This window comes from Mesoplodon mirus, assembly GCF_964341445.2.
Source record: "Mesoplodon mirus genome assembly, chromosome: 14".
NCBI classification, from domain to species: Eukaryota; Metazoa; Chordata; class Mammalia; order Artiodactyla; family Ziphiidae; genus Mesoplodon; species Mesoplodon mirus.
Genome location: NC_138990.1, coordinates 24938816 through 24951205, shown reverse-complemented (window position 1 = coordinate 24951205; position 12390 = coordinate 24938816). Strand labels below are relative to the sequence as shown.

At 38.8% G+C, this 12390-nt stretch overlaps 1 protein-coding gene across 3 annotated transcripts in view; it reads left to right on the top strand.

Annotated features, from left to right (window-relative positions):
- Nucleotides 1-12390, top strand: part of SH3YL1 (SH3 and SYLF domain containing 1) — a 42194-nt gene that overhangs the window by 9268 nt on the left and 20536 nt on the right. For all 3 annotated transcript variants that reach the window (XM_082641812.1, XM_082641811.1, XM_082641813.1), the window contains 3 exons: nt 6619-6729; nt 9718-9831; nt 11956-12020. In XM_082641812.1, coding sequence (XP_082497938.1) covers nt 6619-6729; nt 9718-9831; nt 11956-12020 — 290 coding nt within the window. The remainder of the gene's footprint in view (nt 1-6618; nt 6730-9717; nt 9832-11955; nt 12021-12390) is intronic.

Here is a 12390-nt window from a genome sequence, read left to right as displayed (position 1 = left end):
ACACGCTCCCACATGTGTGGGGGAGGGGAGGCTATGTGTGCTCTCTTGTTTGTGTAAAACATAAGGGTACACTTTTCACTTTTCTACACCTCTTCATGCAAGACATGTTGTTGGCTGTGAGAGGTCAGATTTTAAACAAAAGACAACTTATGGGGTAATTATTCATAATATACATATTTTTTTACAGCTGGATTCATATGTTTCCACTAATATATTAACTATTTAATAGTACAGGATTCAACTTATGCTGAACAATCTTTGTTCTGTAATAGTTCAGACATACAAAGGACTATTGAGAATAACAATTTTTACATCCGTGACTTACTATGCACAGCCTAAGGGGAAAAAGTACAAGTTTCCAGTAAGCTTCCTATATAAGCCTTCCCCAGGGCCACCCCACCCCCAAGTCAAATATCATTTTACTTTATTTTTATATATAAATATTTGTATAACATTTATGTAAATGCTTACATAAATGTGTGATACCCTATATATCTTTATGCAACTTGTTTTTGCTGTCAATATTATTCACATTTTGCCATGTTGATACAGTAGATCTAGTTTATCTGAAGTTCTGTATAGAATACAATTTTAATACTACACCAAACTAGATATATCCGTCCTCCTCTTGAGGGACGTTTGTCTCCTGTTTGAATGTATTTATTTCTTTGTGCTGTTAAAAGCCCTGCCTCGGTGGGTGGCTGGGCTCAACAAGTTACCACAGACTGGTCGGCTTACAACAGACACGCCCTCTCCCACCTGGAGGCTGCCCGTGGGGTGTCAGCTGGGCTGCGCTTGGAGGCACGCACCCCTCTAAGAGTCCTGACTTCTCTCTCCCAACTCCTGGGGTCCCAGTGCTCCTGGGCTTGTGGCTGCACGGTCCAGCCTCTGCCTCTGTGACCACGTTGCCTTCCCCTCCTCTCTGCATCTTCCCCTTTCTGTCTCCTTAAGGACTTAGGGGCCGCCTGGGTAGTCGAGAACGATTAACTTAATTACGTCTGCAAAGACCCTGTTTCCAAATAAGGTCCCTTTCACAGGGTCCAGGTAGACGTGAATTTGGGAGCCACCATTCAGCCGGGCAGCCAGTGCCTCTGAGCACGTCCAGGAGTAGAATTGGTGGGTCATCTCCAGCTATCCTCAGAACAGCTCCCACAGCAGCTGCACTTACTCACGTCCCCACCAATGGGACAGAGGCTTCCCTATGTGCCCCTGCACAACCTACACATGCTCATTGGCAGGCTTTTTTAAATTTCCGTCAACCTAAAGGACAAGAAATGGTAATGCATTATGGTCTAGCTTTGCATGTCCCTGGCTTCTAGGGAGTTTGATCAACTTTTCATATATTTATTGGCCATGGAGGTTTCCTCTTCTGTGGATTAACTAATTGAACACTTTGCCCCATTTTCTATAGTGATTTCATATTTTTATTGATATTAAAAGATCTTTATATATTCTGGGTGTGGTACATATATACAATGGAATATTACTCAGCCATAAAAAAGAATGAAATCATGCCATTTGCAGCAACATGGATGGACTTCGAGACTGTCATACTGAGTGAAGTAAGTCAGACAAAGAGACAAATATATGATATCACTTATATGTGGAATCTAAGAAAAGGGTACAAATGAACTTATCTATAAAACAGAAAAAGTTACAGATGTAGAAAACAAACTTATGGTTACCAGGGGTTGGGGGGAAGGATAAACTGGGAGATTGGGATTGACATATGCACACTACTATATATAAGACACATAACTAATAAGCACCTACTGTATAGTACAGGGAACTCTACTCAATACTCTGTAATGGCCTATATGGGAAAAGACTCTAAAAAAGAGTAGATATATGTATATGTATAACTGATTCACTTTGCTGTACACCAGAAACTAACACAACATTGTAAATCAACTATACTCCAATAAAAATTTTTTTAAAAAAAGAAAGAAATGGAAGAAGCAAAATGTCCAGAACTAAAGAAGGATTTAAGAATTCAACTTCAAGAATCCTAAATTTTAAATAACAAAAGAAAAAGTAGAAGATACTAAAGATATGATAGAAATACAAATTGAAAAATTCAAATTGATTCATAATTATAATAAATCAATTAACCATAAATCATGTCAATCATAATAAACATAAATAAGTTTAAAATTTCTATATTAAAAAATAAAAGATCTTTAGATATTCTGGATCCTAAATCTCTGTCACCTAAGTTTATGACAAATATCTTCCAATCTGTGGCTTATATTTTTATTTTTTAAATGTATGTTGATACAACTTTTTAAACTTTAATGTAGTTGAATGTATCTGTAGTTTCCCGTTATTGTTGTGCCTTGTTTGTAGCATTCCTCCATCCTCAAATCATAAAGATATTCCCTATTCTTTTTATTCTAAAAGTACTAAGTTTTGCTTTTAATATTCAGGCATTCAGTTACATTGAGTTTGTGTGTGTGTGTATGATGTGATATTGTAATCTAATTTTATTTTGTTTTCCTTTGAATGACCTAAAGTCCCAGAATAATTTATTAATCTACCATGTTATCTCTGTCATATATTTTTAAATATATGAGTATATATATATATATGAATATTCCTTTCTTGCTTTTGTCATGAAGGTAGAATTTTTAATTAAGTACTGTGGATTATTCAATAAATTGTGTTGTATATTTTTAAAATATTAGGTTCTTACTTCATATCCTATACCAATGCAAGTTTGAGGAGGATCAAATATTTAATGTAAAATAAAAGCTCTGGAAGAAGAAAATTTAGAATAATACTTGTATAATTTTTTTCTTAAAGGCCTTTAGTCACAATAATAGAAAGGTGATAATGGTAGAAGGCTCAGAGAGATATTGCCATATAAATAAAAACAAATACTGAAAAACTATACATAAAAGTATAAAAACAAGAAGCTGAGATACAAACTTGTGAAATGATTAAAATTATAGACAAAAGGAGTATGGCACCAGAAAAATAAGCAAAGAACATGAACAGAAAATATGCAAAATAAAATGTAAACAAACAAAAAAAATTCGCTAGTATTCAGATTAAATCAAATAAAAATTTCTCATCCTTTCTGATGTGCACACTTTGCCTCGACCAACTTCCCTAGTAACAGTACGAATTTTTTTATGGTAATACCCAGTGGTTCTAAGGTTGGATAGTAATTTTAGAAGGTGATTTGATAATGGAATAAAAAACTAGACATTTTTGATTTTTTTCAGTCATTAATTCCAACTCCTAAGATTCTCTCAAGATAATTACCATCGAACAGTGGTATCACTAAAAACTAAAAATGGAAATAATCTACTTGTTTAGCAATAGGAACCAACTGAAGCACACACTAAAATGCAGACAGTAGTATTGGTGAGTATTAGTAGTAGGGATGCCTTTTTTCTTCAATATTTGTGTATCTATATCTTTCCTTTATTTTTACAATGCACTTATGCCATAATTTCTGGTGGTTAAAAAATATAGAAAAATTTTCAGGGACTTCCCTGGTGGTCCAGTGGTTAAGACTCCATGCTTCCAGTTCTGGGGGCGTGGGTTCAATCCCTGGTCGGGGAGCTAGGATCCGACATGCCACGCGGTGCAGCCAAAAAAAGAAAAAACAATTTTTCCTCATAGTTTGGCCTTTTGCACTATGAATTTGAAAAGTAATTCTCCCATAATTTCTGGTTCTTTTATAGTATGACTTTTGAGGTGTTTTTTTTTTTTTTGCGGTACGCGGGCCTCTCACTACTGTGGCCTCTCCCGTTGTGGAGCACAGGCTCTGGATGCGCAGGCTCAGCGGCCATGGCTCACGGGCCCAGCCACTCCGCGGCATGTGGGATCTCCCTGGACTGGAGCACGAACCCGTGTCCCCTGCATTGGCAGGCGGACTCTCAACCACTGCGCCACCAGGGAAACCCTGACTTTTGGTATTTTAAATCATCAATGCATTTGGAGTTTATTGTTATGTAATGTGAAACTGTGGATGACTTTTTTCCCCCAAAGGACCACTATTTATTGTGTACAACAGCTTTTCCACAATGATTTGAGGTGCAATATTTATCGTATATTAAATTAATTTATATATTTGGGCCAATTTCTGAATTTTTTAATGGATTATTTTATATATATAAATTTATTTTATTTTACTTATTTTTTTTTGGCTGCGTTGGGTCTTCATTGCTGTGCGCAGGCTCTCTCTAGTTGCGGCGAGTCAGGGCTACTCTTCGTTGCGGTGTGCAGGCTTCTCATTGTGGTGGCTTCTCGTTGGGAGCACGGGCTCTAGGAATGTGGGCTTCAGTAGTTGTGGCACGTGAGCTCAGTAGTTGTGGCTTGCGGGCTCTAGAGTGCAGGCTCAGTAGTTGTGGTGCATGGGCTTAGTTGCTCTGCAGCATGTGGGACCTTCCCAGACCAGGGCTCGAACCTGTTTCTCCTGCATTGGCAGGCGGATTCTTAACCACGGTGCCACCAGGGAAGCCCTGAATTTTCTATTTTGTGAAATTGATTTTTCTGTCTGTATTTACATCACTAAGAGGTAAATTATTGAGGCTTTATAATATGTTAAACCAGAGCTTATCCCCTTCATTCTTCTTCTTTCACACATTTTCTTCTAGCTTTTCTTGCTTATTTTTCCATATGAGTTTGGGAACTACTTTGTTTAATAGTTAGACACTTGTTAGACTTAAAAGAGAATATGAATTTGATTTCATTTTTCAAAAAGTAGAAAAACCATCATAAGAAAATTGAAAAGATAAATGGCAAAGAAGAAATCAATGTTTGTAACTCATATTCTAGAAAAAAAAAGGTTTATTCCCTTAATATACAAATCAATAAGGAACAGAGAAATAGCCTCCATAAATGGGCAAGAAATTAAAAAAAAAAGATTTGACAGAAATGGAAAGATATTCAATATTACTCCTCATAAAAAACAAAAGTACACTGAGAGCTTCATGACAAAGAAACTGGTACTGGAATTGCCACTTGCCGTAAACAACCAGAAATTGGGGAGAACATATGGAGCATCTGTTTTCATGTTGGACAACAGGCGAGTGGGTCTAGGATCCCAGAGGAGACGGGAAATTGAGGTAAAGTCCACAATTGCCCGTTTTTCGGCCTGGAGCACTTTCCAAGCTGCAGCACAGGGAGGGAAGCCCACCGTGGCATGGATTTGTTCTGAATGGGAGAGACAAATTGAGTTTGGAGAGGATGAGCAACTGGAGTTTACAGAGCAGATTCCCAGAGGAGAGTGAATCAGAGACGGAAGGAGCTCAAGAAATCTGCAGAGGGACCCGTGAGTCCTTGGCTGAGCAGGAAGCGTTGTGTGAAGGGGACACTTTCAGGGCAGGGCAAAGAACGACTCTCAGGAAGCTGTGAGGCAAACAGTCCTCAGAGTTTATGCAGCATTGGGAGCAGTGGTTCCAACCAGCCGAATGAGAGAGTGTGTCACATCCGAGGACATTCAGGAGAGAGCCCAGAGTCACGTGGTAACTGCAGGCCTGGCACCGAAGACTACACACTCCAAGCAAAACATAAAAGCAAACCTTGGAAGGACTGAGCTGATCTGCAAGTGACTCCCTGGTGCCAGTACAAACGCAGCAACACTGTTTAAAGAAGACAACAAGATCTAGATCCTCACCATGGCAGTGTTCATAGCTCTAGCAACCACCAAATTTCACTAGCAATGGGCAGAAACAGTAAAACATAACCCATAACTAGGAGAAAAGTCAGTCAAAAACAGACCCAGAAAGGGCAGAGATGATGCAATCATCAGACAAGGATATAAAAACACTTTTTAAAATATGCTCAAGGATTGAAAGAACAACAAAAACACAATGAGGATAGAACTGGAAAGAATGAAAAACAACCAGTGGAACTTTCAGGGCTGAAAACACAATCTTTGCAATGAAAAATTCATCTGATGGTCGGAACAGCAGGATTTATATTGAAGCCTCTTGATTTCTTTGACTCTTCTGGTTCCTTGTCCTGTGATAAAGGAATGATCCATCCCACATACTTCAGAGCTGGAAAGATTATGTGAGCATTGCTAAGATGAATAAACCTTCCTCTGAGTTTATGAATACCCAACGAATGCTGAAAACATAGAATGCTATACAGGTGCAAATGTTCATTAATTGAAGTAATCACTCAATTCCTGAGTCTACTAGAATTTTACTAATAAGGAAAATCTGTGCAGACAGGTCAAACATTTTCAACAAAATAGTCAAATATATTAAATTTTATATTATCTGTTATAGACAGTAGTAAAATACATCTTTTGTTCATTCTTAACATTTTAATATTTTTTGTTAATATTGTGGTGAGTTAATTACAGGGAAAAGATACATAATTGGGAGACTGGACCAGATTTTAAGATCCTTTAGAATTCCATGATTTTATAATTTCTGAGATTTTGAGAGTTTAGGGTTTCCCAGTCTCAGTGAATTTAATTTACTAGGAAAATAGAGATGAAATGATCAATAAATAAGGATTTTCAATTTATTTCCTTTGCCTGGTAGGATACAATTTGATAATGCTTAATTGTGTATGAAAAAATGAAATTACAGCAAATTTCTAACTTCTATTTAGTAGATCTCTTCATTAAAATCATTTTTTTAAATCTTTCAGTGAATAACCCTATACCTTCCAATTTGAAATCTGAAGCAAAAAAGGCTGCTAAAATTCTAAGAGAATTCACAGAAATAACTTCCAGAAATGGACCTGATAAGATCATTCCTGGTAGGTAATAAAATCTATACTTTTCACTTCTACATCTGCTCTGTTCCTTAACTTACCTTCTCAAACCTCGACTTCACACAGGTCCTCAGACCACCTTTCTCCTCTAAGCCCGTCTTCCCAGCTGGTGTCCTGGGCAGCCTCCCTCTCCCACCCGCCTTGTAAGACTCCCTCTCCTCCTCCCCTTTGCAGGGCCCATGGCCCTAAGTACCCTGTGTCCTTTTCCACTTCCACTTTCCTCAAACTCACAGGTCCTTGTCCTCAATTTCTGAGGACTTTTGCAAACTCATCTTGCTAACTCACTAGCTAATCTCATAAATAAATTTTAATTTTCTGTTTTTTTTCTTTCTAGGTAAGATAGTTATACTTTATAGTGGTTTAAGAAGACTAATCGGTGATTCCCAGCACAGCTACACATCTGTATTCCCTGGGTCATTAAAGTGCAGTTCCTAAACTCCCCCTGCACCCCGACCTGCTGAATCAGACCCTGGGAGCAGCGTGGCCAGGATTACAAATTTTATCACGTCTCTAATGTAATTCTCCTGTAGTCAGGCTGACCACACAAGACCTGGTCCAGAGGAAAGCCTTTGGGAACCACTGTCTGTTCATTACTACTACCAGTTATTTCTAAGAGGTGTTTCCGAGAATACCTACCTGATGCAAAGACACTCATATGCAGACTAGTTTAGGCAGCTGCGGGCTAATTTCCCTCTTAGTGCAAAACTCTCATCCTGCATTAGAGAAACCAGTTTAATTTCTTAAGCCAGATTTTCTGAAGTTATTTAACAGACCTTTAAGGGTTGTAAAAATTTCTAATTTGTTGTTGTTATAGTAATAATATTAAGTGTTGTTATTTTGGCCCAGCCACTCCTCCCATCTTAAGAAAACAGCGCTTCATAGAGCCTTGCTACTCGAAGGCAGATGACCACATCTGGGCATCACCTGGGAGCTTGTTAGAAATGCAGGACCTCAGGCTCGACTCCAGCCTGATGAATCAGAATCTGCATTTTTCACAAAATCTCCAGTGAGTTACATGCACGTACAAGTTAGAGAAGCACTGTGTAACACTTGAAGAAAATTCAACCAGAAGAACTCAATTTTCTTTAGCTCTATTCTGAAGCAGAAGACAAGACATTTCTCAATATACAGCAGCATCTACATACATGTCAGGCTAGCCCAATTTACAGATAAGCTGTATTTCCTACCATAAAAACATTTGGGTATTGATTTTTTCTCGTGGATTTTGTCCAGCAAAATTCTGCCTTGACTTTATTCTGCTTCCAGTCAAGGGCCACCCGACTCCCTTTCACTGGGTGTAGCTCAGAAAATGAAAACCCGTTTACACAGCAGCCTGAATAAGGGAAGTCCCGCAGGGGTGCGGGCTGTGTGTCTGATGGAAGCCAGAGAGGCCACAGCTGCCAGATGACCAAGCCTCATCTTTCCTTGGGATGAGGAGGGAGGGCCCATTACGCGCACATTAAAGCTAGGGAGGTGTATTATGTGATAGGAGATAAAATCTAAAAAATATTTTAAAACAAAATGCCCAGACCTTTAGACTTTCTTAGGCTGTGAGTTCACAGTCCTTTGGTGTGAGGGGCTCTGAGAAGTAAGTGAAACTCAATTTAGAGAGTAAATCTGCAATCAGAGCATCTACTTTACAAATGAAGAGCCAATTGGACAGTTATTTAGGGGTTATTGGTATTTTAATGTCCCTGAATCTGGGTGGATAAGATATAAAAACACACCTGACATTTGAACTATGTTCATTTTAAAAATATACTTCTGTTATACCTAATGTTTCTGAATAGAGGCAATACCCACTGTAAAAGCACTGAGAATGGCGTGTGAGGATATTCTACCAACAAGTGTTGTATAAACAAACCTATCTGATGTATAATGAAGCTGTCAACATCAGTACCATGTGTCACACCCTTTAGAACACAAGCTAAGGCACACTTAGTTGATGACCAGCAGAGAGAAGAGAGCTTTACTTCTAAACCTTGTTTAAGTACCAAGAGCTCCAGGAATGGTCTGTGTGTTACCCTCCTCGTGCTCTTGGTTGAATCGTCTCTGAGAGTCTGTTATTAATTTAAACTTTGAAATGGTGTGCATAAGTGTATTAGAAATTTAGTGTTTCCTAGGGACACCCACAAAGCCTTTCTTGTGTATTTGAGTACACTGTCTGGTTTGACTTCCTTGACAGAATATTTGACTAAAATGATGATAAATTAAACTACCTTAAAAGTAACATTGGGATCCAAGAATAATTTCCAATGTTTAGGCTTCCTTTGTTATTTGAAAGATGTACTATTGTGTAAGTAAATCCACAGACTAGTAAGGCACTGTGTTTAGTGGGTACCTAAGTTAATAACCTTCCTTTTATGTAACAAACTTCCCTGAAATGTGAATAAACCAATATTTTGTAAATTGAATTATATTTTCAGTGCACTGGTAGTTATGTGTTATTCCAATACTGATCAGATCACTTTATAAAGTCAAAAAACTTTTTAAAGTGGCAAAATCATTTAATTTTCCTGGTTTTGAATCCAGATTTTCATATTAATAGCAGCTGAACTCAACAATGTGGCTCTAAGTTCCAACGTCCTGCTGCACACTGCGTGTCAGTCACTTTGGAAGTCTCTCCTTAATACTATGTAGGTCTTAATTTCTTTGAAAATACTTTTATAACTTTTAAAATTATAAATTATGTTGTAAATTAATTGAAATCTCCAAATTATTTGTCCTGCTACTAGATATCAGTACAGTCTCAACCCAGTGTCTCATTTCTTGTGTCCATTGCAGGATCCTGAGCACCTGCCCTGTCGGGTTAGGGCCACCAAAGGCTTCAGGCTTCTCTGTCCTGGGGCGGTTTCCTCGCAGTTCCCTGTGCTGCTGAGGCGAGGGAGGCCCTGGTCCCGGGAAGCAAACCTGCATGCACAGGCCTGCTGAGCTGTCACCTGCCCAGTGCTCACCTGTCTTCATCTTTTGCAGCACACGTCATTGCCAAAGCCAAGGGCCTGGTGGTCCTGTCTGCGATAAAAGCTGGGTTTCTGGTCACTGCGAGAGGTGGCAGTGGGATCGTGCTGGCGCGCCTTCCAGATGGAAGTAAGCTAGCGTCCCTTCACTGGGAGGGGCGGAGAATCCTCGTCCCTTTTTTGTTCTGTTTCCACTGTGAACAGGTTTTATAGGGAGAGAGACAGGTTTTCCGGTGCCGCCTGGACTACCTTCCTCGGGCCGCTCCCTCCGTTTTCTCCATGGTCAGCCAACCCGTGAGACTCAGAATATCAGAAGAGGGGGCCCCCGTCTTTACACACTTTGTTGTCCTTCCATGGAGCATATACTAAACATTGACATTGTATTTCTGTTGTTACATGTGCATTCTTATTCCTCAGCTTCACCTTACAGTTGCTTTCTTTTGTTTTATGGAAGCTTTTTTCCCCCATTGTTCCTGTTCGAGATCTTAAAAACTGAAACATTTTAAAGAATATCCCCAGGGCAGAATCAAATTACAATCCGTATAATTTGGTTTTACTTTCTCGGGCGAAATCTAATACTTGCTTTTTCAGACATGACATCAAAATATGTTTGCTTGAATCCCAAGAGCCAACATATATAATACTTAAAATGTGTGTAGGTGTGTCATAACCAACTAAAAGGCTTTTATATGAATTTAACATTTGCTGTTCAGTTATATAATTGAACACATTTTTCTGTTAATAGCTCTTTTTAGTGTAGATAATTTAATTTTATTTTGAGGGAGAACATGGGCCATCCACTGACAGGAGATACATCGGCATTTGGGGGGCGCACGGCCCCAGAACTTGAGTCAGCGGGATTTGTTGTCCCCTGTGAGGTGTCCCCACAGCAAACGTGAGTTTGCCCCTGAGGTTGTGGCTCAGATTCCATAGCTCTGGGCTTGGCTACGAAACAAAAAATGACAACATTCTCTTCTTCTCAAGAAAAGAAGCATTACCCAAATTTTCATGGGCAGATTCCCAGCAGTACAACCAGACAAGTAGGCACACTCAAATCGAGTCCACCGTGAGATGCACTCTGAGTCTGCAAGGAGCCCCCAGCCCTGCAGGTCCGAATGGTCATGGACCGGTGACTGTCAGAAAAGGGGGGGGAGCCGTCGACACCTGGGGCTCCTATCAGAACCTCAGGTGGACCTTCCTACTGGGTTAGATACCTAAGTTTCTGTCCCCCATCTTCCCAAGTAGCTGCTGGTCACTCTGCAGAGGGTAATATAAAAGCCACCCAGTGGGGCACAGCAAATCCCCAGACCCTGGCCAGGTGGGCAGTTTTTAAACAGGGACAGTCCCTAACATAGGAAGTGGAAAATAACTTTGAGATTATGAGACATTAATTTCTGTAATCAAAACCCCTCTAAGCCCAGATAGATTAGTTCTGGGTATATTCAAGCACTAGCCTGTCATCTAGAATACATGATAGCAAGAAAAATTAGGCTTAGGTAGCTACTGAGCGTTTTCAGAAAGTACTTCATCTAGACTATCCCACCCACCCCCCAATTATTTTTTTCTAGACTTGTTTAACACAATTGTGTCTAGATCAGGAAAAATAGGCACACAATAATCCTGAAATGTACCATATCATGGCAAATGGAATTATTGTACTTAGTTTCCAAATGTAAGGATATGTATCTTGTTAGAATTTTAATAATCTTGAATTTATAACCTATGTCTTGTGCTTCTACTAGGCACAAAGTGTGTCAAAACAGTTTTTGCCCTCCAGGATTTACAATAGAAATGGTTTAGTATTATGCTACCCTTAGAACTGATTATAATAAAATCTTTTGAATCCATTTGCTCTCTTATATCTATGACAAAATACTAACAAAAGACTAGAATTCCAGCTCAATTATTTTGTAAAACATTATGAATACTGATGGTTGTAATTATCAAGTGCTATGTATATTTAATTGGTGAGAATTCAATAGTTTGGTATTAGGCATGTTTGTAGGGAAAGATTAGAAAACATAGACTTGTGAGTTTATGAGGCTCATAATGAATACCTAACACCTTTCAAACCTTTTTAACTTAAAAAATTATATATATTTATTAAAGAACATTTAAAAACATACGCAAAAATGCCAAAATCTCATCATTTTAAGAAGAAGCACTATTAATTCACAGTTTAGCATTTTTCCTCCCCATATTTATGTGCCAAGGAGTGTTAATCTTAGAGTAAATGTTGGTTTGTTTTTATTAGAATGGTCTGCACCTTCGGCCATCGGGATAGCTGGGCTTGGTGGAGGATTTGAACTAGGAATAGAGGTGAGTGGGTGATGTGTGTACATACAATTGCCCTATTCTCTAAAAGCAACTGATAAATGAAAGTTGGGTGATCGCCTACTGTTCTTGTTTAACCACCTATGGAAATTGTTCCCTTTTATTTTCTTGACTCTCTACCTGAAGCTGTGTAATGTTTATAATTTTTCTCCTTTTCCTTCATTGAGAGTAGAGTTTCTTTCATTCACCATCTCATCTGTTTCCATCTTTAGCACATCTGTAGAACACTTATTCTCAGATCTGACAAACTACAATTGGCAGTTTATGGCTTCTGATTGCAGAGTCATGGGTGCAAACAGCTCAATGCCATGTATCAACATTTGTGGCAAAATCCATTTTGGTATCCCTAATGTTC